This window comes from Pongo abelii, chromosome 7 (genome assembly GCF_028885655.2).
Source record: "Pongo abelii isolate AG06213 chromosome 7, NHGRI_mPonAbe1-v2.0_pri, whole genome shotgun sequence".
Classification (NCBI taxonomy): domain Eukaryota; kingdom Metazoa; phylum Chordata; class Mammalia; order Primates; family Hominidae; genus Pongo; species Pongo abelii.
Genome location: NC_071992.2, coordinates 24,294,786 through 24,319,858, shown reverse-complemented (window position 1 = coordinate 24,319,858; position 25,073 = coordinate 24,294,786). Strand labels below are relative to the sequence as shown.

The following is a 25,073-nucleotide window of genomic DNA, read 5'->3' as shown; positions in this document are numbered from 1 at the left end:
TCCTGGCAAGGCTTTGGGGAATAAAGTGAAGAATGATGGGTCCAGATTTGGGCCAGACTGCAGTACTATATGGGTGGCAGGAATGATTAAGAGAGAGATCCCTAAGGAAGGTGTAACCAGTAGACCACGCTTGAGGTTGTAAGGCCTTCCATCCCTGAGTGTGAAGATTTCTCTTTAATGCCAATACTGGGTGATCAGGGTTTGAGTTCATTAAGGGAGCCTGTGGGTTTCTTTGAGGTTTTCAGAACATTTTGTATTGCTGTTGTAGCAGTCAGCATAATCTATTCCACAACATATGCTAACTTTATTAGGAGCTCAGTTAGTAAGAACAATGTCTTATGCATCATTGCCTCTCCTTACAGTTACATCCTTATACTCTGCTTTGTTTTAAATTTTGCCCATTTCAAAGTAGATCCAGCACTGGCCATAAAGTCTGTTGGAAGTAAAAAACAAACAGAAAACTCTTTAATTTATGGTCAGTGACTGACTTTTTCTCCTGAAAATCCTAGGAACCAGAGTTCCCTCTGTTGCCAGTGTCAGTAAGGAATTCCTCCATGGGAGTTCTACACTTGAATATAGGTAGGAATTTCAATTACTTATTAATTTATGCTCCATAACATCTTACATTTATAAATGCCTTTCAATCCCAAGAATGACTCAAAATAATTCCTTAGCCTACTTCCAAAAAAGAATGCCAAGTCTGGGCAAGTAAGGAAATGTATTGTCATTTTGTAAATTAAAACAGGAGGTCAAAAATTAAGCAAAAAGAAGTTCATGTTATATTAATATGTGAATAAAACAGGCTATGAAATATTACCATCTTTATTTTTTCGAAGTATATGAACTGCATATATAATTACCAATATTTAATTTTCTGAGGAGTTAGATTGACAATGGTATCTATATTTTTCTTAGTTTAGCTGTTCTTTTTTATGATGAATATGTAATCTTTATATAATAACATTTATTATTATACTACCTTTTAAAAAAATTTTTTTAGAGACAGGATCTTACTGTTGCCTAGGCTGGAGTGCAGTAGTGCAATCATAGCTCACTGTAACTTCAAGCTCCTAGGTTCAAGTGGTCCTCCTGCCTAATCTTCTAAGTAGCTGGGACTACAGGCGCACACCACCACACCCAGCTAATTTTAAAAAATTACTTGTAGAGACAGGGTCTCGATATGCTACCCAGGTTGGTCTTCAATTCCTGGCCTCAAGCAATCCTCCTGCCTCGGGCTCCCAAAGTGCTGGGATTACAGGCATGAGGTACTGCACCTGTACCTGGCCTATATTACCTTTATTATTTAAATGTATTGAAGGCTCATGATGTGTCTGTCAGTGAGTTAAGCATTTGGCATGGCATGGTGGTGAAGAGAATGGAGTCTGGAACTTGTTGCCCAATTTGAAGAACCTCAGCCCCCTCCACGTACTAGCTATGGGACCTTGGATAAAAATTTTAACTCTCTGTGCCTTGGTTTCCTTATCTATGGCCATAATAATAATAACACCCTAAATTGTAGATTCAGGGTTGCTGTGAGGATTAAATGAATTCATTTATGTAAAATATGCAGAATAATGCTGGCACTTAGTACATACTATGTTAAGTGATAACTGATGAAAGTATTTAATACTCACAGAAACCCTATGAAGTAGGTATTATTACTGTCTTCATTTAAAAACTGAGGAAATTAGGCTTACCTGCCCAAAGCTGCAAGCTAGTAACTGGCAGAACTGAGACTTAAACCTGTTCATGCTCTTAATGACCCTCTAATATTCCTCCTAATCACTATTTTTAAATGAGATTTTGAATAGGAGAATCTAAATAGCCAAATACATAATTCCCAGAGGTTAAATTAGCTGATTCAAGTGCTTTATTTTCAAGGCAAATTTTAGGATATATCCCATAAAACAGTTATTTCTATAGTGAAGGGAAAATGCACTACAGCCATAGGATGACAATGATATAAGTTCTAACTAATATCAATAATACAACATTAACAAAACAAAATTTTCAACAAAATTATTTGAAAGCAATTTTGAGAGTCAGCACTACTTACAAGAAATCACAATCTGGTCTAGTCACTGATGATATACTTGTTTCAATTTTTATTTGCTTTATTTATTTATTATTATTATTGTTTGAGACAGGGTCTCACTCTGTCACCCAGGCTGGAATGCAGTGGCATTATCATAGCTTACTGCAACCTAGAGCTCCTGGCCTCAAGAGATCCTCCCACCTCAGCCTCCCAAAGTGCTGGGATTACAGTCATGAGACATAGCTCATATTTTTTATTTTTTATTTTATTTATGTATTTATGTATGTATGTATGTATTTTGAGAGACTGGAGTGCAGTGGCACAATCTCGGCTCACTGCAAGCTCTGCCTCCTGGGTTCACACCATCCTCCCGCCTCAGCCTCCCGAGTAGCTGGGGCTACAGGCGCCCACCACCACACCTGGCTAATTTTTTGTATTTTTAGTAGAGACAGGGTTTCACCATGTTAGCCAGGATGGTCTCAATCTCCTGGCCTCGTGATCTGCCCTCCTCGGCCTCCCAAAGTGCTGGGATTACAGGCGTGAGCCACCATGCCTGGCCCCGACATAGCTCAAATTTTAAAAGCCACAAAAGGGTATAACGTGCCTCCTGCCCTCTCTCTGCAGGTAACCAATATTACCAGTTTCCTGGGTGTCTTTACAAAAATGTTCTATGCATACACATGCAGACACATATATTTCTTCTCTTTCCAAAACATCCTTTTGGTTTTTACATAAATTATAGCATATATGTACTGTTCTTTACTTGCTTTTTGTACTTGAGAACATATTTTGGCTATCATGCCACATCTTCAGATGAAGACTGGAGTTAAGAATATGCCACCCCAAAATACACCACTCTGGCACACTGACAACTTCGAGTTAAAGGCACTTGAAAAACCACAGGTACAAGAAGATCACTCTGGCCTTCATGCTGTTTCTTCTTCTTTTTTTTTGAAACGGGGTCTTGTTACATGCCCAGGATGGTCTCAAACTCCTGGGCTCAAGCGATCTTCCCACTTCAGCCTCCCAAGTAGCTGTGATTACAGGCACATCCCACAGTGCCCGGCTCATGCTGCTTTTTAAAAGCAGGAGATGAAATTCCCATTTGAAAGATGCCCTCCCAGAACAAAAGACACTGAGACTTACTTAAAAATGGAGGGTAGGAGGATGGAGAGGATCAGAAAAAATAACTACTGGGTACTAGGCTTAGTGCCTGGGTGACAAAATAATCTGTATAGCAAACCCCTATGACACAAGTTTGCCTATATAACAAACCTGCACATGTACCCCTGAACCTAAAATAAAAGTTAAAAAAACAAAAAGAAAAGATGCCCTCCCTGTACTAGAAGGAAAATAACATTGTTATCACCAAGGATTAATAGTTGAGACTGAATTCAAATAACTCTTATCTTCTAGCCTCCTCACATCATTTAGTTACTTTTTCACAACTTACTACTTTTTGTCCGATTCAGCACATAAGTGTTCAACTCTGAGTCTCTGGATCTTCATTTCCTTATAGCGGCTCCTATGTCATGTAGAACTTATATTAAATAAATTTATATGCTCTTCTCCTATTAATTTATCTCATGTCAATTTAATTCTCAGGCCCAGCTGAAAAACCCTGAGAGTAAAGGTAAAATTTTGCCTCCCCTACAGGACAGCTTTGTAATTTTTTAACATCTACCTAGTATTTCGCTTTATGGATATACCACAATCTAATTAGATCAATCTTTTGCTACTCTAAAAAATGCTGCAATGAGCAATGACAAACAATATTTGTTTATTTTTTTTTTAAATCCAGTTGTCATAACAATACGGCTTTCATTAGTAAAATTACAGGAGTTTCTGGAACTTGTCAGTAAGCTATTTAATTATACATTTAAAAAAATGGTTCATGGAAGGGCCGGGCACGGTAGCTCACGCCTGTAATCCTGGCACTTTGGGAGGCCAAGGCAGGTAGACCATGAGGTCAGGAGTTCGAGACCAGCCTGACCAACATAGTGAAACCCTGTCTCGACTAAAAATATAAAAATTAGCCAGGCGTGGTGGTGCGCGCCTGTAATCCCAGCTACTCAGGAGGCCGAGGCAGGAGAATCGCTTGAACTTGGGAGGCGGAGGTTGCAGTGAGCCGAGATTGTGCCGCTGCACTCCAGCCTGGGTGACAGAGCAAGACTCCCTGTCAAAAAAAAAATAGGTTCGTGGAAATAAGAAATTCATTTACTTTAGAAACTTTGACCCAGAGCTATGAGCTTGGACCCAGAGTATTTATGGAATAATATAAACATGAGGTTCCTTCAAAGAAAATAAATAAATAAATACATAAAAACATAAAAATAGGCTGGGCATGAGAGCTCGTGCCTGTAGTCCCAGCTACTCAGGAGGCTGAGGTGTAGGGACCACTTGAGCCTGGGAGGTTGAGGCTGTAGTAAGCTATGATTTTACCAGTGTGTTCTAACCTGGGGAACAGAGCAAGACGGAAAGGAGGAAGGAAGGGAGGGAGGAAGGGAGCGGGAGGAAGGGGGGGGGAGGGAGGGAGGGAGGGACTATGTTTTTTGCTAAGTACATAACAATGAAGAAATATTTTTGCAAAAACAAATGATATGTCAAAAATTAACTGTTAGGGGCTAGGCATGGCAGCTCACACCTGTAATCTCAGCACTCTGAGAGGCTAAGGTGGAAGGATCATTTGGGGAGTTCAAGTTCAGCCTTGGCAACATAGGCGAGACTCAGTCTCTACAAAAATTTAAAAATTAGCCAGGCATGGTGACACACACCTACAGTCCCAGCTACTCGGGAGGCTGAGGCAAGAGAATCACTTAAGCCCAGGAGTTCAAAGTTGCAGTAAGCTATGATTACACAATTGTACTCAAGCCTGGACAACAGAATGAGACCCTGTCTCTTAAAAAAATAAATTTTGCTTAACTGTTAGACGAAGAAAAAATAAATGTTTGAGGCAATGGATACTGCAGTTACCCTGACTTGATAATAATTATACATTGTATACATATAGAAAAAATATCACATGTACCTCAAAAATATGTACAACTATTATACATCAATTTTTTAAAAAAGAAAAAAACCATTATACTTTTCCACAAAGAAAGGAATATTTTTTTTAAAAATCTCTGCATTATAAAGCAATTTAAGATTGATACAAGAAAAGCCTTCACCCACCTCCCTCTTAAAAACATGAACAAGATTACAGCTGCACAATCTGAAACTAAGCCTCCCTTACTAATGATAAGATGCTAGTTCTAGAAGCCACAGTGGCCACTGAAGAGAGATCAGCTTATCAGTAAAAACACCCATGCAGAGCAACATACATGCTCTCTCCTTATACAGGAATAAAATTTTAAACTTATACTTGAATTTGTGTGCTTGTTCCAAGATTTATTTATATTTCAGATGCAGCATTATAATAAAAAAGAAGGACTATCTTGGTAGATAGGAGAAAAAGAAAGCCATCAGGTTTAACTACAGTTAAATCATGTGAAAAGCAAATAAAAACCTGAGGTAAGAAATTCTGGGCAAAAAGAGATACTTAAAATGTTTCCAGGACCTATTGTTCCATCTTCTAAAAACAGTCTGTCAAAAAAATCCCTGATGTTATTATTACACATTGCATCCCTGTATCAAAATATCTCATGTATCCCATAAATACATACACCTACTATATACCCATAAAAATTAAAAATTAAAAAAAATTCTGATAAGACAGAAGAATAATTAAGAAAAATGTCACCTAAAAAAACCTCTGAAACTTAATTTAAAACAAAGGCAGCCATAGGCAGCTTTCTTCACTACATATCTACTCCTAATTCATAAAATTAGCTTTTATCGAGTATTACATTCCAGGGCATTTGTTAACCGATATACATTATTTAATTTTCCCAGGTAAGAAATGAAGGTGTTAAGGAATACCCCAAAGTTTGGTTTAGAAAAATAATATAAAATAAAATATTTCCAATTTTTGTATTTGGTGAAGTGGTTCCCAAACGACAGATAGTAGAAGCTTCCTAAAGACTCTGGAGCCATCGTTCTCAAACAGCAGCACACAGCTGAACTACCTTGGGTGCTTACAAAGCTTTTCAAATGCTTGGGCCCCAACTGGGTAATTTTTAAATTACCAATATGAAAAATAATAATAATTATAAAAGTAGTACATAGTGGTGGTAAAAAATAATTCAAACAATACTAGAGAGGATATAAAATTAAAAGTAAGCCATGCGTCATGGCATGCACTTATAGTCCCAGCTATTTAGGAGGCTAAGGCTGGAGGATTGCATGAGTTTGAGACTAGCCTGGGCAACATGTCAACACCGCATCTAAAAAAAAAAACAAAAAAAACTCTAAGTCCTCCTAACTCAACCTCCCACCGTTAATGATTTCTTCTGTACATTATATATTTTTAATTTACAAAGGAGATGACCATTTACATGCTCTGCAAATGGCTTATAAAATATCTTAGCATCTCTCCATATCAGTACATATTATGGGTCTACCTTGGTCTGTCTGTCTTTTGTTTTTGGAGACAGAGTCTTGCTCTGTCACCCAGGCTGGAGTGTGGTGATCATAGCTAACTGCAGCCTTGAATTCCTGGGCTCATGCAATCCTCCTGCCTCAGCCTCCCAAGTAGCTGCCAACTATAGGCACATGCCACCACACTCAGCTAATTTTTAAATTTTTTGTAGAGAAAGAGTCTTACTGTGTTGCCCAGGTTAGTCTTGAACTCCTGGGCTCAAGCAATGCCCCCATCTCGGCCTCCCAAAGTGTAGGATTATGGGCATGAGCCACTGCACCTGGCCACCTTGGTCTTTCAATAGCTGCCTAGCATTCCATTGTTCAAAAGCATATTATCACTTATTTCATCACTGTCTTGTTGACATTTAGATTACCTTTTTGTTGTTGTTGTTGTTATAATGAACAGTGCAGTGAACATCCTTAAGCATCCATATTTTACTATCTTTTTGTGAGTATATCTGTGTGGTAGACGAATTCTAAAATGACCTGCATTGACCTACGTCTTTGTATGTATAATCCACTCCTCTTTCAGTGGATGAAAACTGTAAGTATGATGAGACTCCCATTATTTTGTCCCATTATATGGCAAAAGAAAGATTATCTTGGGAGGGCCTGATCTAATCAGGTGAACATTTATTTACTTATTTATTTATTTTTAGGGACAGGGTCTCACTCTGTCACCCAGGCTAGAGTGCAGTGGCACAATCATAGCCCACTGTAATCTCAAACACCTGGGCTCAATCTATCCTTCAGTCTCAGCTTCTCAAGTGGCTAGGACTACAGGCTTGTGCCACCATGCAGGCTAACTGAATTCTAATTTTTTAATTTTCTTTTTGGTAGAGAGGAGGTCTCACTATGTTGCCCAGGCTGGTCTTGAACTCCTGGCCTCAAGTGATCCTCTCCCCTTTGGCATCCCAAAGTGCTGAAATTACAGGCATGAGCCACCATGCCTGACCTAAGGTGAGCCTTTTAAAAACTGAGTGAGGGTTTTTTTCCAGCTAGCTGATCACAGAAGAGAAGGTCAGAGAGATGCATTCAGGCTGGCCTGGAAAAAAGCAAACATTCATATTGGGAACTACCACTGGAGGCAACATGTTACCGAACTGCAAGCAGTATCCAGAAGCTAAGAGTCATCCCTGGTCAACAACTAACAGGACAACAAGGACCTTAATCCTACAGTTACAAGGACTGCCAACAAGCGACCTTGGATAAAGACCCTAAGCCCCAGATGAAAACTGAAACCCTGGCAACACCTTGATTTCAGTGAGATCCTATACAGAGAATCTAGCCACACTGTGGCCTCGACTTCTGACCTACAATAACTATAAATGTGTTCTTTTAAGCCACTAAATTTGTAATAATTTTTTATGCAGCATTTAAAAAGTAATACAATCTGCATAATAAATTCCTACAAATGAAATTGCTACATCAAGGGGATATGCACTTAAAATTTATAAATATATTACAAAATTGCTCTTCAAATACCTCACATCTTTGTTGTTGTTGAGACAGGGTCTCACTCTGTCTCCCAGGCTGGAGTGTAGTGGTGATCACAACTCACTATAGCTGCAAACTCCTGAGCTCAGGTGATCCTCCCACCTCAATCAGCCTCCCGAGTAGCTGGGACTATAGGTAAGTGCCTCTATGCACAGCTAATTTTTTGTGGGTTTTTTTTTTTGTAGAGATGGGATTTCAACATGTTGACCAGGCTGGTCTTGAACTCTGGGGCTCAAGTGATCCACTCACCTCAGCCTCCAAAAGTCCTGGGATTACAGGCATGAGCCACCATGCTCAACCTACACTGATTTAAACATCCACCAACAGTAGATTTAAAACTTCCTGGTAATTACCTGCTGATTTAAAGTGTTTATTCCAGTAAGTCACCAAGGGCTGGAAGGATTTGTATCTTGCCCTCTTGTAGCTGACTTTTGACAAAGGGACTTTTTAAGAAGTGATTATCCTCTAAAATTTCTTTTAATAACAAAGACCTTTTCTTTGAAGCTCTACTAGGAGGGAGGTTGTCATTACAACTACCATCTCCAATGTAAGAAGATACTGGTAGCAAGAATTCATATGAGCATATGAAACACTATAAATAGCAATCTACCTATCAGTAAAGGGATCTGTGGCAGATTAATAAACTTTGAGTCTCTGAAAACAAATGTAAAAGTTTTTTTAACTTTGAAAATTATTTTTGGAATAAAAGTTTAAATATTTTATAATATATTCTTCTAAGATAATAATCTGCAGAAAAATCTGGATACAAAATGAAATCCATGATCAAAATATCAACCATATGAACACTAAAGTATATTTATATATTCAGGATTCGTTAAAAGGGGTAGATTTTAGAGCCAGATGGGACCCAAGATATTTAGTTTAGCTTCCTTATTTTATAGAGAATATGCTAACATTTTAGAAGTCAAAACAGGTAAAATTTTGCTTTTATTTCAGTACTTTCATCACAAAAATAAAAAAATTTTTTGGCGTATAACCCAATATACATATTTTCTGGAAGACTACTTTAGAGTATGCCAAAAGTCTTTAAAATGTGCATGCCCTCTAACCCAGAAATTCTTTTTCGAGAGTTTGTTCTAAAGATACAAATCACAGATGCTCATTCATTCAAATGAACTCAACCAGTATTTACTAAGCAACTTCTATGAGCAACTAATACTGTTGTGGGTGTTGGGGAAAACAACAGTGAACAAAACATACCCCTGCTAGCATGGAGCTTACATTCTGGTGGCAGAGAAAGACAGTCAACAAATAAATATACATAAATCTCAGGTGTTGATAAACACTATGAAAAGAAACAGGGTATGACGGTAAAATGATGAGATTATGATTTAGAAAAGCAACCAGAGGAGAAAATCTCGGAATAAATGACATGAATGAAATAGAATGTATGTCTTATAAGCAGATAGAGATCTGGGAAAAGAAGAACTAAAAATGCAAATGCCCTGGGGCAGGATCTCCCAAACATCCACAACATAGTCAGCATCATACTGTTTGTTAGTGAGCAGCCAATTATGAGTACTAGATGCTAGTCAAGGAAATCTGTGAGTTCATTTTTTTGAGACGGAGTCTCGCTGTATTGCCAAGGCTGGTGTAGAACTCCTGGGCTGAAGGGATCGTCTAGCCTCAGCCTCCCACTATGTTATCTGTTTTTTAAAATCAGCTAGTAATGTTTTGACTTTCAAAATAATTCTATTTTTTTTTTTTTTTTGAGTCGGAGTCTCGCTCTGTTGCCCAGGCTGGAGTACAATGGCAGGATCTCACCACAACCTCCGTCTCCCGGGTTCAAGCCATTCTCCCACCTCAGCCTCCTGAGTAGCTGGGATTACAGGCACGCATGACCACACCCGGCTAATTTTTGTATTTTGAGTAGAGACGGGGTTTCACCATGTTGGCCATGCTGGTCTTGAACTCCTGACCTTGTGATCCACCTGCCTCGGGCTCCCAAAGTGCTGGGATTACAGGCATGAGCCACCGCACCCGGCCAATAATTCTACTTTTATATTAAACTTATTTTTACTATTACAGTAGTAGTTACAGTTAGAAACAACCTAAATATCCTACGATTGTTACTAAATTGGCTACATATATGATTGTGTGTTTGTAAGATGGAATACTTTAAAAAAATTAAAATAACACTTACAAACCATGTTGTCAAAAATAATGATATGGAAAAAATGCTACTATATTAGGTGAAACAGAAATGTATTAAACAGTACATGAGCCCAATTTTATTTTTAAAATATATACAGATATATGTATACCTGAACTATTTCATAATAATAAAAAAGAATGGAAGACCATATTTCAAATAGTGTGATAACAGTGATTACCTCTAAGTGGCATGATTATGGACACTTTTATTTTATTTTATTTTATTTTGAGACGGAATCTTGCTTTGTCGCCCAGGCTGGAGTAGAGTGGCGTGATCTTGGCTCACTGCAACCTGATTATGGATACTTTTATCTTCTTTAGACTTCTCTATGCTTTCCAAATATCCCGAATTATTTATTTTATAAACAAGGGGGAACCCAAAAGTTATATTCAAAATAAATGTCTTAGAAGATAGAATCTTAGTTCTTTGCAGGTGAAAAAAATAACAACAGGACAGGAAGCATTTAAATTCCATTAGTTTCTTTTTTCTTTATGTTTGATTTACTTAGGACAGGTTAAAGGGTAACTAAAAATGTTCTAGAGGAGTGATTATACTTACATTCCTGTTTGAAGGTGAAATAGTCTGTAAGATGCCTGCATTCATGATTTCCCCGAAGCAGAAACAATGTTTTGGGATGATTAATCTTTAAACTCCATAAATACAGCACACACTACAAGACAAATTCAAGCATAAAATTTTCTTTGTGACCATTATAATGCATAAACACAATTTATATAATTCAAATGTCTTGCTGTAATGGCATATCTCATTGTTACTCCCAAATTGAAAAATGAAACCTTTTGAATGTCATATACTTATTGCCCTAGAATTTGACAGAGTATAGAGTAGCCTTCATAGAAATCTCTCTAATCTCTGTTCTCATGTTCTATCTAAATATCTAGAACTCTCTCAGCCACTCACACATATATATTAGTCCTAAAACCTGTGTTTTATTCAATTCCAAAACACTAAAGGCATTTTCACTAAGACCAGGAACAAGGCAAGAATATTTACTATCTCTGCTACTGTTCAAAACTGGTGTAAGGGTATTAGCCAATGAGATTACACCTCAATTAGAGGGTTAATGGGTAAAGAAAAAATAAAACTATCTCTATTTGCAGATATAACCCCCCAAAATCAATGATAAAACTAACTCAAATAACAAAATAATTCAGTAAACTAGCAGGATATAAAATTAACATACAAAATCAATAGCCCTGGGGCACAGCGGCACACATATGGTTCCAGCTACTCAGAAGGCTAAGGCAGGGGGCTCACTTGAGCCCAGGAGTTCAAGGCCAACCTGGGCAACATAGGGAGACTCCATCTTTAAAAAAAAAAAAAAAAAAAATAGGGCCAGGTGCAGTGGCTCATACCTGTAATCTCAGCACTTTGGGAGGCCGAGGCGGGCAGATCACTGGAGGTCAGGAGTTTGAGACTACCCTGACCAACATGGAGAAACCCCGTCTCTACTAAAAATACAAAATTAGCTGGGCATGGTGGCACATGCCTGTAACTCCAGCTACTCGGGAGGCTGAGGCATGAGAATCACCTGAACCCGGGAAGCGGAGGTTGCCATAAGCCAAGATCACGTCACTGCACTCCAGTCTGGGCAACAAGAGCAAAACTCTGTCTCAAAATAAACAAAAAAAATAGATCTTTTATACAGAAACAACAGAACATCATGGTGAAGAAATCCTCATTTGTAACAGCAACAAAGAGGCCTAAAGACATAAGAATAAATTTAACAAGAAATGTGCAAAATCCATACAAGGAAAAAATTTAAATGTCCCTATAAGACATAAAAGTAGACATAATGGAAAGACATCCCTTGTTCTTAGATAGAATAAATCAACATGAAAAGATTACAGTTCTCAGCTGGGCCCAGTGGCTTACGCCTGTAATCCTAGCACTTTGGGAGGCCGAGGCAGGCAGATCACCTGAAGTCAGGAGCTTGAGACCAGCCTGGCCAACATGGTAAAACCTCTTCTCTACTAAACATACAAACATTTGCTAGGCGTGGTGGCAGGTGCCTGTAATCCCAGCTACTCGGGAGGCTGAGGCAGGAGAATTGCTTGAACCTGGGAGGTAGAGGTTGTAGTAAGCTGAGATCGTGCCATTGCACTCCAGCCTGGGTGACAGCGAAACTCCATCCCCAAAATAATAACAATAATAATAATAATAATAATAATAATAATAATATAATTTGCATAGTAAAAAAACAATTTGGCCAAACTGACAAAACTACACATTCATTTAACTTTTGACCCACTTCTAGGAATCTACCCTGAAGATACACTTCCAACAATATGAAAATAAATATGCACAAGGCTGTAGCATGTGTGTAATAGTAAAATATTAGGAACAACCTAAATGACCATACACAGGAGAGAGGCTAAGCTATGATGCACTCACACAATAAAGCAAAAGGATGAGAAAGATCTCTATAAACTAATTTAGAGTGATTTCCAGGATATATTTTTAGATGAAAAAAGCAAAGTATGGCTGGGCACAATGGCTCACAAATGCAATCCCAGTGCTTTAGGAAGCCAAGGCAGGAGGATCGCTTGAGACCAGGAGTTTAAGACCAACCTGGGCAATACAGCAAGACCTCATCTCTACAAAACATTTAAAAATTAGCCAGATATGGTGGTCACATGCCTGTAGTCCCAGCTATTCAGGAGGCTGAGGCAGGAGGATCCCTTGAAGTGAGGAGTTTGAGGCTGTAGTGAGCTATGATCATGATCGTGCCACTGCACTCCAACCTGGGTGACAGAGTGAGACTCTGTCTCTTAAAAAAAATAAAAAGTACAAGAGTAGCTGTAGTATGCCACCCTCTATATAATAAAGAAGATATATGAAATTCATATGTATGTATCTACTTTGTACATAAAAAATACAGGAAAGATAAACCAGAAACTAAAGAGATTGGTCACCTATAGCAGGCATTCAGGCACTAAATAGACTATGAAAAGAATACTTGTTTAAAGCATGAGAGCTAAAACAAGGAGAGTGTGGCCTTATTTGGTCTGAGATGGCAACATGTGTGTTGGGAGACTCAAAGTAGGAGATCACTCTCCACATGTCTACCAGTGACCACAAAAGCACTGTATTGATTTTGAGTTTACAAATCAATTTTAGCAAGGAGACATAGGCATATCCGCAAATACAGAACCCATGAACGATGATAATCAATTGTAACACACCAATTATGAAATATTCTGTATATATTTCACGGCCTCAAAACACAAGCAAAAATTGAGAGGCTGATATGGTTTGGCAGTGTCCCCAGCCAAATCTCAACTTGAATTGTAGCTACCAGAATTCCCACACCCAGGGGACAGTAACCGAATCATGGGGGCCAGTCTTTCCTGTGCTATTTTTGTAATAGTGAAAAAGTCTCATGAGATCTGATGGGTTTATCAGGGGTTTCCACTTTTGCTTCTTCCTCATTCCTGCCACCGCCATGTAAGAAGTACCTTTTGCCTTTTGTCTCCCGCCATGATTGTGAGGCCTCCCCATCCATGCGGATCTGTTAAGTCCAATTAAACCTCTTTTTGTTCCCAATTTTGGGTATGTCTTTATCAGCAGCATGAAAAAGAACTAATACAGAGGCCTATGTTGAGAAACAGATAAATCAATATAGTCATGCACCACGTAATGCTGTTATAGTCAACAACACACCACATACAGGACAATGGTCCCATAAAATTAAAATGGAACTGAAAAATTCCTACATCCTAGTGATGTAGCCATCATAATGTCTACATGCAGGCATTACTTACATGTTTGTGGTGATGCTGATGTAAAAAAACCTACTGCACTGCCAGTCGTATAAAAGTATAGCACATACAATTATGTACAGTACATAATACCTGATAATAATAAATGGTACTGGTTTGTGTATTTACTATACTATACTTTTAATAATTATTTTCAAGTTTGTTCCTTCTATTTACAAAAGAAAAAGGCTCATTGTAAAACATCCCCAGGCAGGTACTTCAGGAGGGATTCTAGCAGAAGGCACTGTTATACGACATGACAGCTCCATGACTGTTACTGCCCCTGAAGGCCTTCCAGTGGGACAAGATGCGGAGATGAAAGGCAGTGACATTGATGATCCTGACCCTCTGTAGGCCTAGCTGCGTGTGTACGCGCATGTGTGTGTGTGTCTTCATTCTTACCAAAAAATTTTAAAAGTAAAAAAATGTTTTAATAAAGCTTATAGAATAAATATAAGGAAAAAATATTTTTGTACAGCTGCATAAGTCTTAGGCCTTCACATTCACTCATAATACCACTTGTAAGCTAAGTGATATTACAAAAGAGTCAAAAAGTTAAAAAAAATTAAAAATCTTTTTTTTTTTTGGTATACTAGGCAAAGAACTTTATTAACCTTTGTTTCAAACTTGATTCCCAGGATTCTTCAGCTTAATTAGCTGCAAAGAATGAATTGTGTATAAGCAAAAACTGAAAAGAGCTGCAGTGTCCAAGGAGCTTGGGCTTAAAAATATTAGAGATCTAGATTTTATCAGATCCATAAACAAAAATTTCTTAAAAAGCAGTCATAATATAAAATAGCAGCTCCCAGTAACTTCTTCAAGTTTTATCTTCGGAAGTTGACTCAATTCAGTCTGCCTCATTCTTGGAAGCCTCATCAAAATTCTCTACAAGATCTGGAACTTCACTGTCATCCTCTCCAGTAGCAAGTGGTGCTTTTCCATTCACAGACTGTTTGGGCAGAGCTTCAGCCAGTCTCCTTAAACTAGTCAGACAGTCTGCACCAAGCTGGTTTAAGATGCTAGGTAGCATTTCCATCAGCTGCTTTGTCTCAGCATGGCCTGTAATGGTGAAAGTGTTTGCTGGCATCTCTGTTGTTAAAGTGGATCACTGTTCCTTGATTTGTAAACATATTCACCTCTTCAATACCAGAGATATTGTTTACCTCTAACTTCTTTAAGGAGAACTGAAGTTTTTTATCATCTGCTGTGGCTGTTCTATGAACCACCTTCTTCTTTCTGCGAGCCATTCCTTTCCCACCAATGTGCACTTATGCCTGCAGTTTGGCAAGTTTTTCCTGGCTCATAATTGTTTGTTTCATCTTCTCGGAGCGAATAAGAGGCCACGTGGGGGGCTAGGGTTGGTGCTCGGGGGTCTCGGGTGGACCACCAGCTGAGATTAGGTGCACACACACGGGGACACAAGATGGCAGCTCAAAATTAAAAATCGTATAAAGTAAAAAGTTACAATAAGCTAAGGCTAATTTATTATTGAAGAAGGAAAAATACTTTTTAATAAATTTAGTATAGCACAAGTGTACAGTGTTAATAAAGTATCTGGTAGTATACAGCAATGTCTTAGGCCTTCACATTCACTCATCATTCACTGATTCACCCAGAGCAACTTCCAGTCCTGTACAGTCCATTCATGATAAGTACTTTATACAGGTATTCCATTTTTTGTCTTTTTTTTTTTTTTACTGTATCTTTTCTACATCTAGATATGTTTAGACACACAATACTTACCCTTGTGTTACAATTGCCTACAGTATTCAGCACAATAACATGCTGTACAGGTTTGTAGCCTGGGAGCAACAGGCTATACCATATAGCCTAGGTGTGCAGCAGGCTATACCATCTAGGTTTATGTAAGTACACTCTATGATGATTTCACAACAGCAAAATCAGCACCCATTTCTCAGAACGTACCCTCCTTATTAAATGATGCATGACAGTGTAATGGTAGTTGGAAATATTGACACAATGCTGAAAGTAACTGATAGTTCAAGCAGACAAAAATAGTCAAAGTTATAAAGAATAGCTCAACAAGTAGAGAATCCACATTCTTTCCAAGTATATATGGGAAAATCACAAAAATCTACTCTGTACTATACCACAAGGAGTCTCAATAAATTTCAAAGAATGAGCATTATTCCAATCATTTTCTTTAATCAAATTACATTAAATCAATAATCAGTAACAAAATACTAGCTCTAAAAAAATCCCATATAACTGGAAAGAAAAAACATACTACTTCATTATTTTAGGGTTAAAGAGAATTCTTAAAATATAAAATACTGAATGATAATGAAAGCAATACATGTCCAAATCTGTGGGACTCAGATAAAGCAGCACTTAAAGGGCAATGTATAGTGACAAGTACACTATTTTTCATTAGATTTGCAAATACGCTTGTATATGTTTAACTTATCTCTGAAAGGTCATATAAGAAACTCCTAAGAGTGAGTGGAAGAGCTGAATGGTTGGCATATGAGATGCTTAATTTCATTAGTAATTAGAGAAACATTAACTAAAACAGTAGAATACTACTTTATACCCATTATATTGGCAAGTATTATAATATGAGATAAAATCATATTCTGGAAGGAGGGATGTGAGGAAATAGGAATTCTTCAGTGCTGCTGGTAGGAATAGAGACTTGCACAGCCATTCTGAAGAGCCATCTGGCAATCAATGCTCAGTTCAAGTATGAATACATACACCCTTTCTCCTGGCAATCCCGTTTTGTTCATAAACCCTAGAGACATTAAATCATGGTATATTTATATGAGGGTGTTCATCATAGCAGTGTTCATTTTAGAAAGAAATTGGAGGTAAACCAGGTGTCCACCAAGCAGAAGAGAGAACTAAAGTGTCATAGATAAATACTGTGAAATTCTATACAGCAGGCAGAAAGCAATCAACTAGAGGCATGTATAGCAGCAACCTGGATACATCTTATCCCATTACTGGATATATATCCAAAGGATTATAAGTCATGCTGCTATAAAGACACATGCACACGTATGTTTATTGCGGCACTATTCACAATAGCAAAGACTTGGAACCAACCCAAATGTCCATCAATGATAGACTGGATTAAGAAAATGTGGCACATATACAGCATGGAATACTATGTAGCCATAAAAAATGATGAGTTCATATCCTATGTAGGGACATGGATGAAGCTGGAAATCATCATTCTCAGCAAACTATCGCAAGGACAAAAAAACCAGCCACCACATGTTCTCACTCATAGGTGGGAATTGAACCATGAGAACACTTGGGACACAGGAAAGGGAACATCACACACCGGGGCCTGTTGTGGGGTGGGGGGAGTGGGGAGGGATAGCATTAGGAGATATATCTAACGTAAATGACGAGTTAATGGGTGCAGCACACCAACATGGCACATGTATACATATGTAACAAACCTGCACGTTGTGCACATGTACCCTAGAACTTAAAGTATAATAAAATATATATATAAAAAAAAACAGTGGTGAGTGAAAAAAGTCAACAGTATAAATAGCACTACAACAGTGGTTCTCAAAGTATAGTCACATTCATCTCAAAGTGTGGTAAACAGCACCACCTGGGAACCCGACAGAATATAGATTGCCAGGTTCCACCCCACGCCTGATGAGTCAGAAACAGGGTCAGGGCCCTGCAACCTGTGTTTGCACAAGCTTTCCAGGTAATAATGATGTATGCTAACATTTCAAGACCACTGGACAGCATCATATCATTTATGTAAAATTAAAATATTTTATCCATAAAAGCTCTATACATTAAAAAATTAATATATTAGATGTATTGGTTCGGCATGGCAGCTCACGCCTGTAATCCCAGCACTTTGGGAGGCCGAGGCGGGTGGATCACGAGATCAGGAGATCCAGACCACCTTGGCTAACATGGTGAAACCCCGTCTCTACTAAAAATACAAAAAAAAATTGCTGGGCGTGGCAGCATGTGCCTGTAATCCCAGTTACTGGGGAGGCTGAGGCAGGAGAATTGCTTGAACCTGGGAGGTGGAGGTTGCAGTGAGCCGAGATCGTGCCACTGCACTCCAGCCTGGGAGACAGAGCAAGACTCCATCTCAAATTAGTGAATATATATATATTTATTTGTTATGTATGTATATAATATATACTTATTATATATAATATAAACTTATATATATAATATATAATATATACTTATATATAATATGTAATACATACTTATATAATATATAATACATACTTATATAATATATAATACATACTTATATATAATATATACTTATATAATATATACTTATATAATATATACTTATATACTTATATAATATATACTTATTATATCTAATATATACTTATTATATACATATATGCTGTCCCTCTCACTAGAAAATACAGTAAAGGACTTTGCTTGTGCATCTCCATGTTAGATCCCCAGAATCTAACACAGGCACTGTTGACAATCTGAGAATCATTCATTCATATATATATTAGATGTATTCTGAATCATATATTAAATACAGTAGAAGCATGTGTATACTGGGGAGAGGGAGTAAGGAACTCAGAGATCACAGATAAGGACAAAAAGAATAAAACAAAAAAGAGGGACTTTGCAAAGACTGGTGAGAAATGTGCCATGACCTGAGGAGCTCGATCAATTCAACTGAGACTTTCCCACCTCCTCAAAAAGGAAAGACTTCAAAATTCTGAATCCAAATGTTTCTCTGTATGCCTCATCTAATTACTGACATCTCTTACCTATATTACTAGATTAAATCCTCACTGGTCTCCCTGCACCTGCTTTTGGGCTCCAAAAGTCAATTGACTTTCTAACAGCCAAAGTAATTGTTTTAAAACATAAATGTGAATACGTCACTCCCCTGCTCAAAAAAAAAAATTCCTCCAATAACTTCCTAGCACATTCAGAATAAAACCCAAATGCATTGACATGGTTTACTAGGCCTGACGTCATCTATCTGCCCCATTCTCTGCACCTCTTCCACCTCTTCCTTACTCATTATTCTGTCTAGCCTCGATAGCCTCATTACTATACATGGACTGCCCTAGACTTGCTTCTGCCTGTAAGCTTTTACACTGGTTGTACCTCTGCCTGGAATGTAGTTCCCCTGATCTATGCACAGCTTGTTCCCGCAGGTCATTCTGTTCAACAATTGCCTGTTCAAAAGAACCTGCCCTGATCACTCCATCTAAGTTAGCTGCTCCTGTCCCGCTTTAGCTCCTTCCTCTGATTTGGTTCTCATGGATGGTAAACAAATATATGATGCTGTCCCTCTCACTAGAAAATACAGTAAAGGACTTTGCTTGTGCATCTCCATGTTAGATCCCCAGAATCTAACACAGGCACTGTTGACAATCTGAGAATCATTCATTCTTCGTTGTTTAGGAGTCTCCTACACATTGCAGGGTATTTCATATCCCTGAAGCCTGTTTATCAAATGCCAAAAGAAACTTTCAATCATTGTGACAAACAATTCAAACATCATTGTACATACTTATGAGTGCATCTAAAGCATAGGTTCTGAAAAATGGAATTGTTGCATTAAAGCATATACACATTTTGAAACAGGCATTGCAAAATAATCATAAAGCTTAAACATGTAGACACATAAATAAATAACCTTATGTGGCTTTATTCTTTTGAAGGGTTAAATTTCATTACCAAGATACCAATTTTCACAAAATATTCCAAGGAAAAATTATATTAAATCAATATATAAATTTAGAATGCACTTCTCTTTTCTATACCTACCTTTCCCAACCAAGAACACAATATATCTTTTGATTTATCTGGGTATACATTTGTGCCTTCTAACTCACCTTTTTGAGGTAATGAGATATATAAAGGCACAATCCACCCATAGTACAATGTCATTTGGTGATGTGCTTCCTGGCCTCTAATTTCAAGTTTTATTTCCTTATACATCAGGACGCAACTGTACAATTGTCTTGTATAATTCAATTACAAGGTCATGATTATCAAGAGATCTGTTCAACCACTCAATTACTTTCACTTCTATGTGAACAGAATTTTTACTCTGCCTCCATTATCATTTCTATGTGTCAATACCTGTTCATCAATTGGTCATCTAATAACATTTACATCACCTGCTCATCTGATAACATTTTTCTCTTTGGCGGCTTCTGTGCTTTTAATACAGTGTATCTTTGCTGAAAATGTTCCCTTTAATCTTTTCTTTTCTCACAAAATCAATTAAAGAAAACTAAAATTTGGCTTCCTCTCTCACAGAAGAAGAGGAAGCACTTTGTTTTTATTTTTTTTCTCTTTAGACGGAGTCTCACTCAGTCACCTAGGCCAGAATGCAATGGTATGATCTAGGCTCACTGCAACCTCTGCCATCAGGGTTCACACGATTCTCCTGCCTCAGCCTCCTGAGTGGCTGGGACTACAGGCACACGCCACCACGCCTGGTTAATATGTTGTATTTTTAGCAGAGACAGGGTTTCCCCATGTCGTCCAGGCTGGTCTCGAACTCCTGACCTCAGGTGACCTGCTCTCCTTGGCCTCCCAAAGTGCTAGGATTACTGGTGTGAGCCACGGCGCCCAGCCAGCACTTTGTAATAGGTACAAATGAAGAGGGAACACCAAAAGGCTCAAAGAAAAATAAAACTTTACTATTTTGTTTTATCAATGGCAGAAGTCTTAAAAATGTTCTACTCTTTGATCAGTTACTTCATGTGTGAGAATCTGATCTAAGTATCTGAACTGCCATCACAGATATATTAAAAAAGATGTTAACTTTAGCAATGTGCAGAGTGGAAATAATTGGAAAACAACCTTGTACCATTTAAATACAAGTGATATCGAATCCAATTTGCTGTTGTGTAAGATATTTAAATATCTCATAAAACACAAAGTCTGGGCCAGGCGCGGTGGCTCATGCCTGTAATCCCAGCACTTTAGGTGGCTGAGGCAGGCAGATCTCCCGGGGTCAGGAGTTTGAGACTAGCCTGGCCAACATGGTGAAACCCCGTCTGTACTAAAAATACAAAAATTAGCCGGGCGTGGTGGTAGGTGCCTGTAATCCCAGCTACTCGGGAGGCTGAGGCAGGAGGATCACTTGAACCTGGGAGGCGGAGGTTGCAGTGAGCCGAGATGGTGCCACTGTACTCCAGCCTGGGCAACAGAGTGAGACTCCGTCTCAAAAAAAAAAACACACGTCAAGTCTGGAGATGAGATGTCCAGGTTTGGTGTACTAGTTCAACATCTTCACCAAGAAACCAAGCCCTCTGTACCTCTGTGATCTGCGATTCATAGGTCTGCTTTTCCTCCTTAGTCATGTCACCTCCTCATAGTCACAGCATGGCTGCTACAGTACACACATCCACATATGAAGTGAAATGGTAGAATGGGGGTCCAAAAGCTTCAACCTTGCAATAGTCTTTTCATCAAGAAAGAGTGTTTCCAAAAGCAAACAAACAAACAAAAATCCAGCAGAGTTCCCTTTATACATTACTGGTTAAAAGAAAATCCGGTGTTTACCCCTAGACCAATCATTAGTGACAGGAAATTGATTGTCTTGACTAGTTCAGACCACCCAGAATTCATTCCCTGGGGCTGGGATAAGGGCCTTCCTTCCCTGAGATCAAAGCTTCTCCCTGCAACCCCAATCCCATCTATCTGAATAAAATAGAGATATTGTTAAGTAAGTAAGACAGAGGGAAAATGTACACAATAGCATGACCTGATATAAACCTATTTTTCCAACAGTAGAGGAATGGTGAAATAAATTAAGGTATTTATATCATTAACTACTGTGAAAGTTGATCATACGAACTGGGTTATTCCTGTCATACCCAACTAAAACAGAGTCAAGAGGGCAAGGGGGGAAAGCACTCAGGACATATAACATTGCCCCAAAAATGTAATTCTCTGCAAGCATGTCTGCCAAAACTGCCTGCTATTACTGGAAACCAGCTTTATCTAATGGCTACTGAAATGATCTGCTGAAATTCTAAGGCTAATTTTACCCACTGCCATCACTCACCAGTCAAAACTGGCAAGCTCTCCAGAACCTTACTAGTGCCAATGAACTTTCTCAAAGAGCAACACGTAACATTTCTCTTTTTCATAAAACCTCTAACCTTCTCTTTATTCTTCGCACATACCATTCTGTCTGCGTGCATGCTCTAAATTGCAATTCTTTCTTCACAAATAAAACATCTCAATTTCAGAGATTCAACTCTGTGTTTCATTTCACTTTGACATACTTGGTCAAGTATGAGTCTAAGGCTGACTCATCTCAGAGAAGATCAGCAGCCATTGGAACTACAGTATGAGGTAGCCACACTGGGGACCTCTGAAAGCCACCCCCTCCCCTACCAGCTTCTGCAAGTTGCCTCTTTTTCCCTTAATGAGTCATTCTTGGACTGAACTCCCGATTTTGTTTGAGTTCTGTTTTATTTGGGATTTGGATGGGACGGTGTCTTTCCCCTTCCTGTCTGATCTGGCTGAGAGATCTCCTATTAAGGAAGACTCTTTTCCTCCTTGTAGACCCTGGCTGTGGGGGTCTCAGGGAAGGGATTTTTCCCTTTGGGTTGAGGCCTTGGGATCTCTCTTTTTTCTTTCAGTTGGAGAAGGCTTCTTATCATCCTTCTTGGTAAGTGGGTACTTTATTTTCCCATCTGTGCTTGCGTTTATTTGGCCTTTGCAAATTCACTGCTTACATTTAATTGGTTTTTGTGTATGTGGGATTAAACCCACAATAAAATGGGCTCTCAAAATTCAAAGGCATACCAAGATATTTTCTGGGATTCCAGCCGGTAACATGTTCAAACATTGTAAGGATCATTCAAACAGTCTGTTGTTCTTTAAACTAAAAGACCACAGTTATAAAATAATACACTCCAAATAAGATATGCGTATCTCATTGATATTTTGAGGCTAAAAAAAAGGATTCAGGACTCAAAGAATGACTCACTACAAAATACTGCCTCAAAGCTAGTTGAAACACTTTCCTCTCTAGAGCTTTTCCCTCCCGCTCTGCCTCCTCTTATCTTTTTCTAAACTAAACTCTCTTTTTTCAAAACTCTTCAGCTATTCTGGCATACTGACCATTTAAGTAAAACACTTAAAACCAGCAGATATTAAAGAAAATCATTTTAACCTTCATGCTGTTTCCTTTGCAAAAATGAAATTCCCATGTAAAGATAGCCTGCCCGTAGTAAAAGGAATGGCAACACTTTTATCTTCAAGGATAAAGAATTGAGACCAATAAAATACTGAACAGACCTTGTTAGAAGATAATTCAGTCATATTTCCACAATTAACTATTCTGTGTCAAATCCAGTTTATTGGTAACTGACTCAAACTACTTGACTCAAAATTTAGTTCACAACCCTTATAATATTGCCTGTTTTAAAAAAGAACATTAAGTTTGGCCTTATTCCATTTTGTCAGAAAGATAATCTGGATCCAACTGTTTTTTATAAATTGGTGAGGTTTTACTATCTAATGACCAAAACTCTAAAACAAAAGCCATAAGAATTTATTTATAAGTATGTATATCTGTGTAGATATGCTTATATTATGTATAATACTATGTTGTATGCTGTGTCTACATAATAAAAACTCATGTAGTCAGCCAGAAATCCCTAAAAAAATTTATTCTGATTGGTTTAAGTAAATGAGTGCTCATATAAAATATGTAGTAATTAACTCAAATGTTTTCTCAATTCTTGTGACTTAAGTAAATCTTTGATAAATTAATTGTTTTTAAAATTGTTGATAAAAGCTGGCTGTGGTAGCACATGCCTATAATTCTAGCACTTTGGGAGGCTGAGGTTGGAGGGTATCCTGAGGCCAGAAGTTTGAGGCCAGCCTGAACAACACAGTGAGACCCATCTCTAAAAAAATTAAAAAAAAAAAAAAAAAATTAGCCAAGTGTGGTAGCACACACCTATAGTCCTAGCTAATTGCGGTGGCTGAGGCAGGAGGATTGCTTGAGCCCAGGAGTTCAGGGTTATAGTGAGCTATGATTGCACCACTGCACTCCAGTCTGGGTGACAGAGCAAGACCCTGTCTCTTAAAAATTTTTTTTTTAATTATAAGATAGACATTAAAATGTGTTCTTTATTGAGAAATAGAATAATTTTGTATGACAAAGAATCTTATGTGGCAAATTTTCATCCTAAAATAAAATGGTTATTTAAGAAAGGAAATACAGGACAAAGCAGAAAGTCCAAGCATGTCATTAATGGTCTGAGTGAAATTGTAATAGGGTTTGTGAAAACGGAATTTATAAATGGAATTTTGTATGTGATCAAGCTGGCTATAATTAAAATAAAATGACATATGGGGCTGGGCGCGGTGGCTCACGCCTGTAATCCCAGCACTTTGGGAGGCCGAGGCAAGCAGATCACAAGGTCAGGAGATCGAGACCATCCTGGCTAACACTGTGAAACCCCGTATCTACTAAAAATACAAAAAATTAGCCGGGCATGGTGGCACATGCCTGTAGTCCCAGCTACTCAGGAGGCTGAGGCAGGAGAATCACTTGAACCCTGGAGACGGAGCCTGCAGTGAGTTGAGATTGCGCCACTGCACTCCAGCCTGGGCAACACAGCGAGACTCCATCTCAAAAAAAATAAATAAATAAAAATTGAAAAATAAAAAAAATAAAATGACATATGGTCTTGCTAAAGATTGAGCTTTGATAGTAAAAAGACACTAAGACAAAACTATAAAATTTGGTCTCCTATGGTAGAACAGGACTTTTCTTAAAGTATTGACTTTCTCTTAGTAAAACTGCAAGAGGTTTTGATACTTAATTCTGAAATCTGTTTCTTTTTGAAACTTCTCAGATGTATACCTCAGAAGTTCAAATTCTGCTGTCCTTCACTGCACGTGATTGCAAGTCATATATTATTGCCTTCTGTTCTTTCTCCACTTGAAAAAGTATATCTTTTTGCTTGGCTAGAAGGTGACTCTCTCCAACTTTTTCATCTGCTCCTATAACTTTTTTTCTCCTATTCTAACTCTACTGGTATGATCTGACACTAAGAGGTTTATCTTAAAAGCCTAA

At 38.1% G+C, this 25,073-nt stretch overlaps 1 protein-coding gene and 1 pseudogene across 5 annotated transcripts in view; both read right to left on the bottom strand.

Moving 5' to 3' along the window:
- Window positions 1-25,073, bottom strand: part of PPP3CC (protein phosphatase 3 catalytic subunit gamma) — a 99,035-nt gene that overhangs the window by 31,789 nt on the left and 42,173 nt on the right. For all 5 annotated transcript variants that reach the window (XM_002818882.6, XM_063726579.1, XM_063726578.1 and 2 more), the window contains exon 4: window positions 10,788-10,899. In XM_002818882.6, the coding sequence (XP_002818928.4) occupies window positions 10,788-10,899 (112 nt within the window). The remainder of the gene's footprint in view (window positions 1-10,787; window positions 10,900-25,073) is intronic.
- On the bottom strand, window positions 13,852-17,451 carry LOC129060923 (transcription factor BTF3-like; annotated as a pseudogene).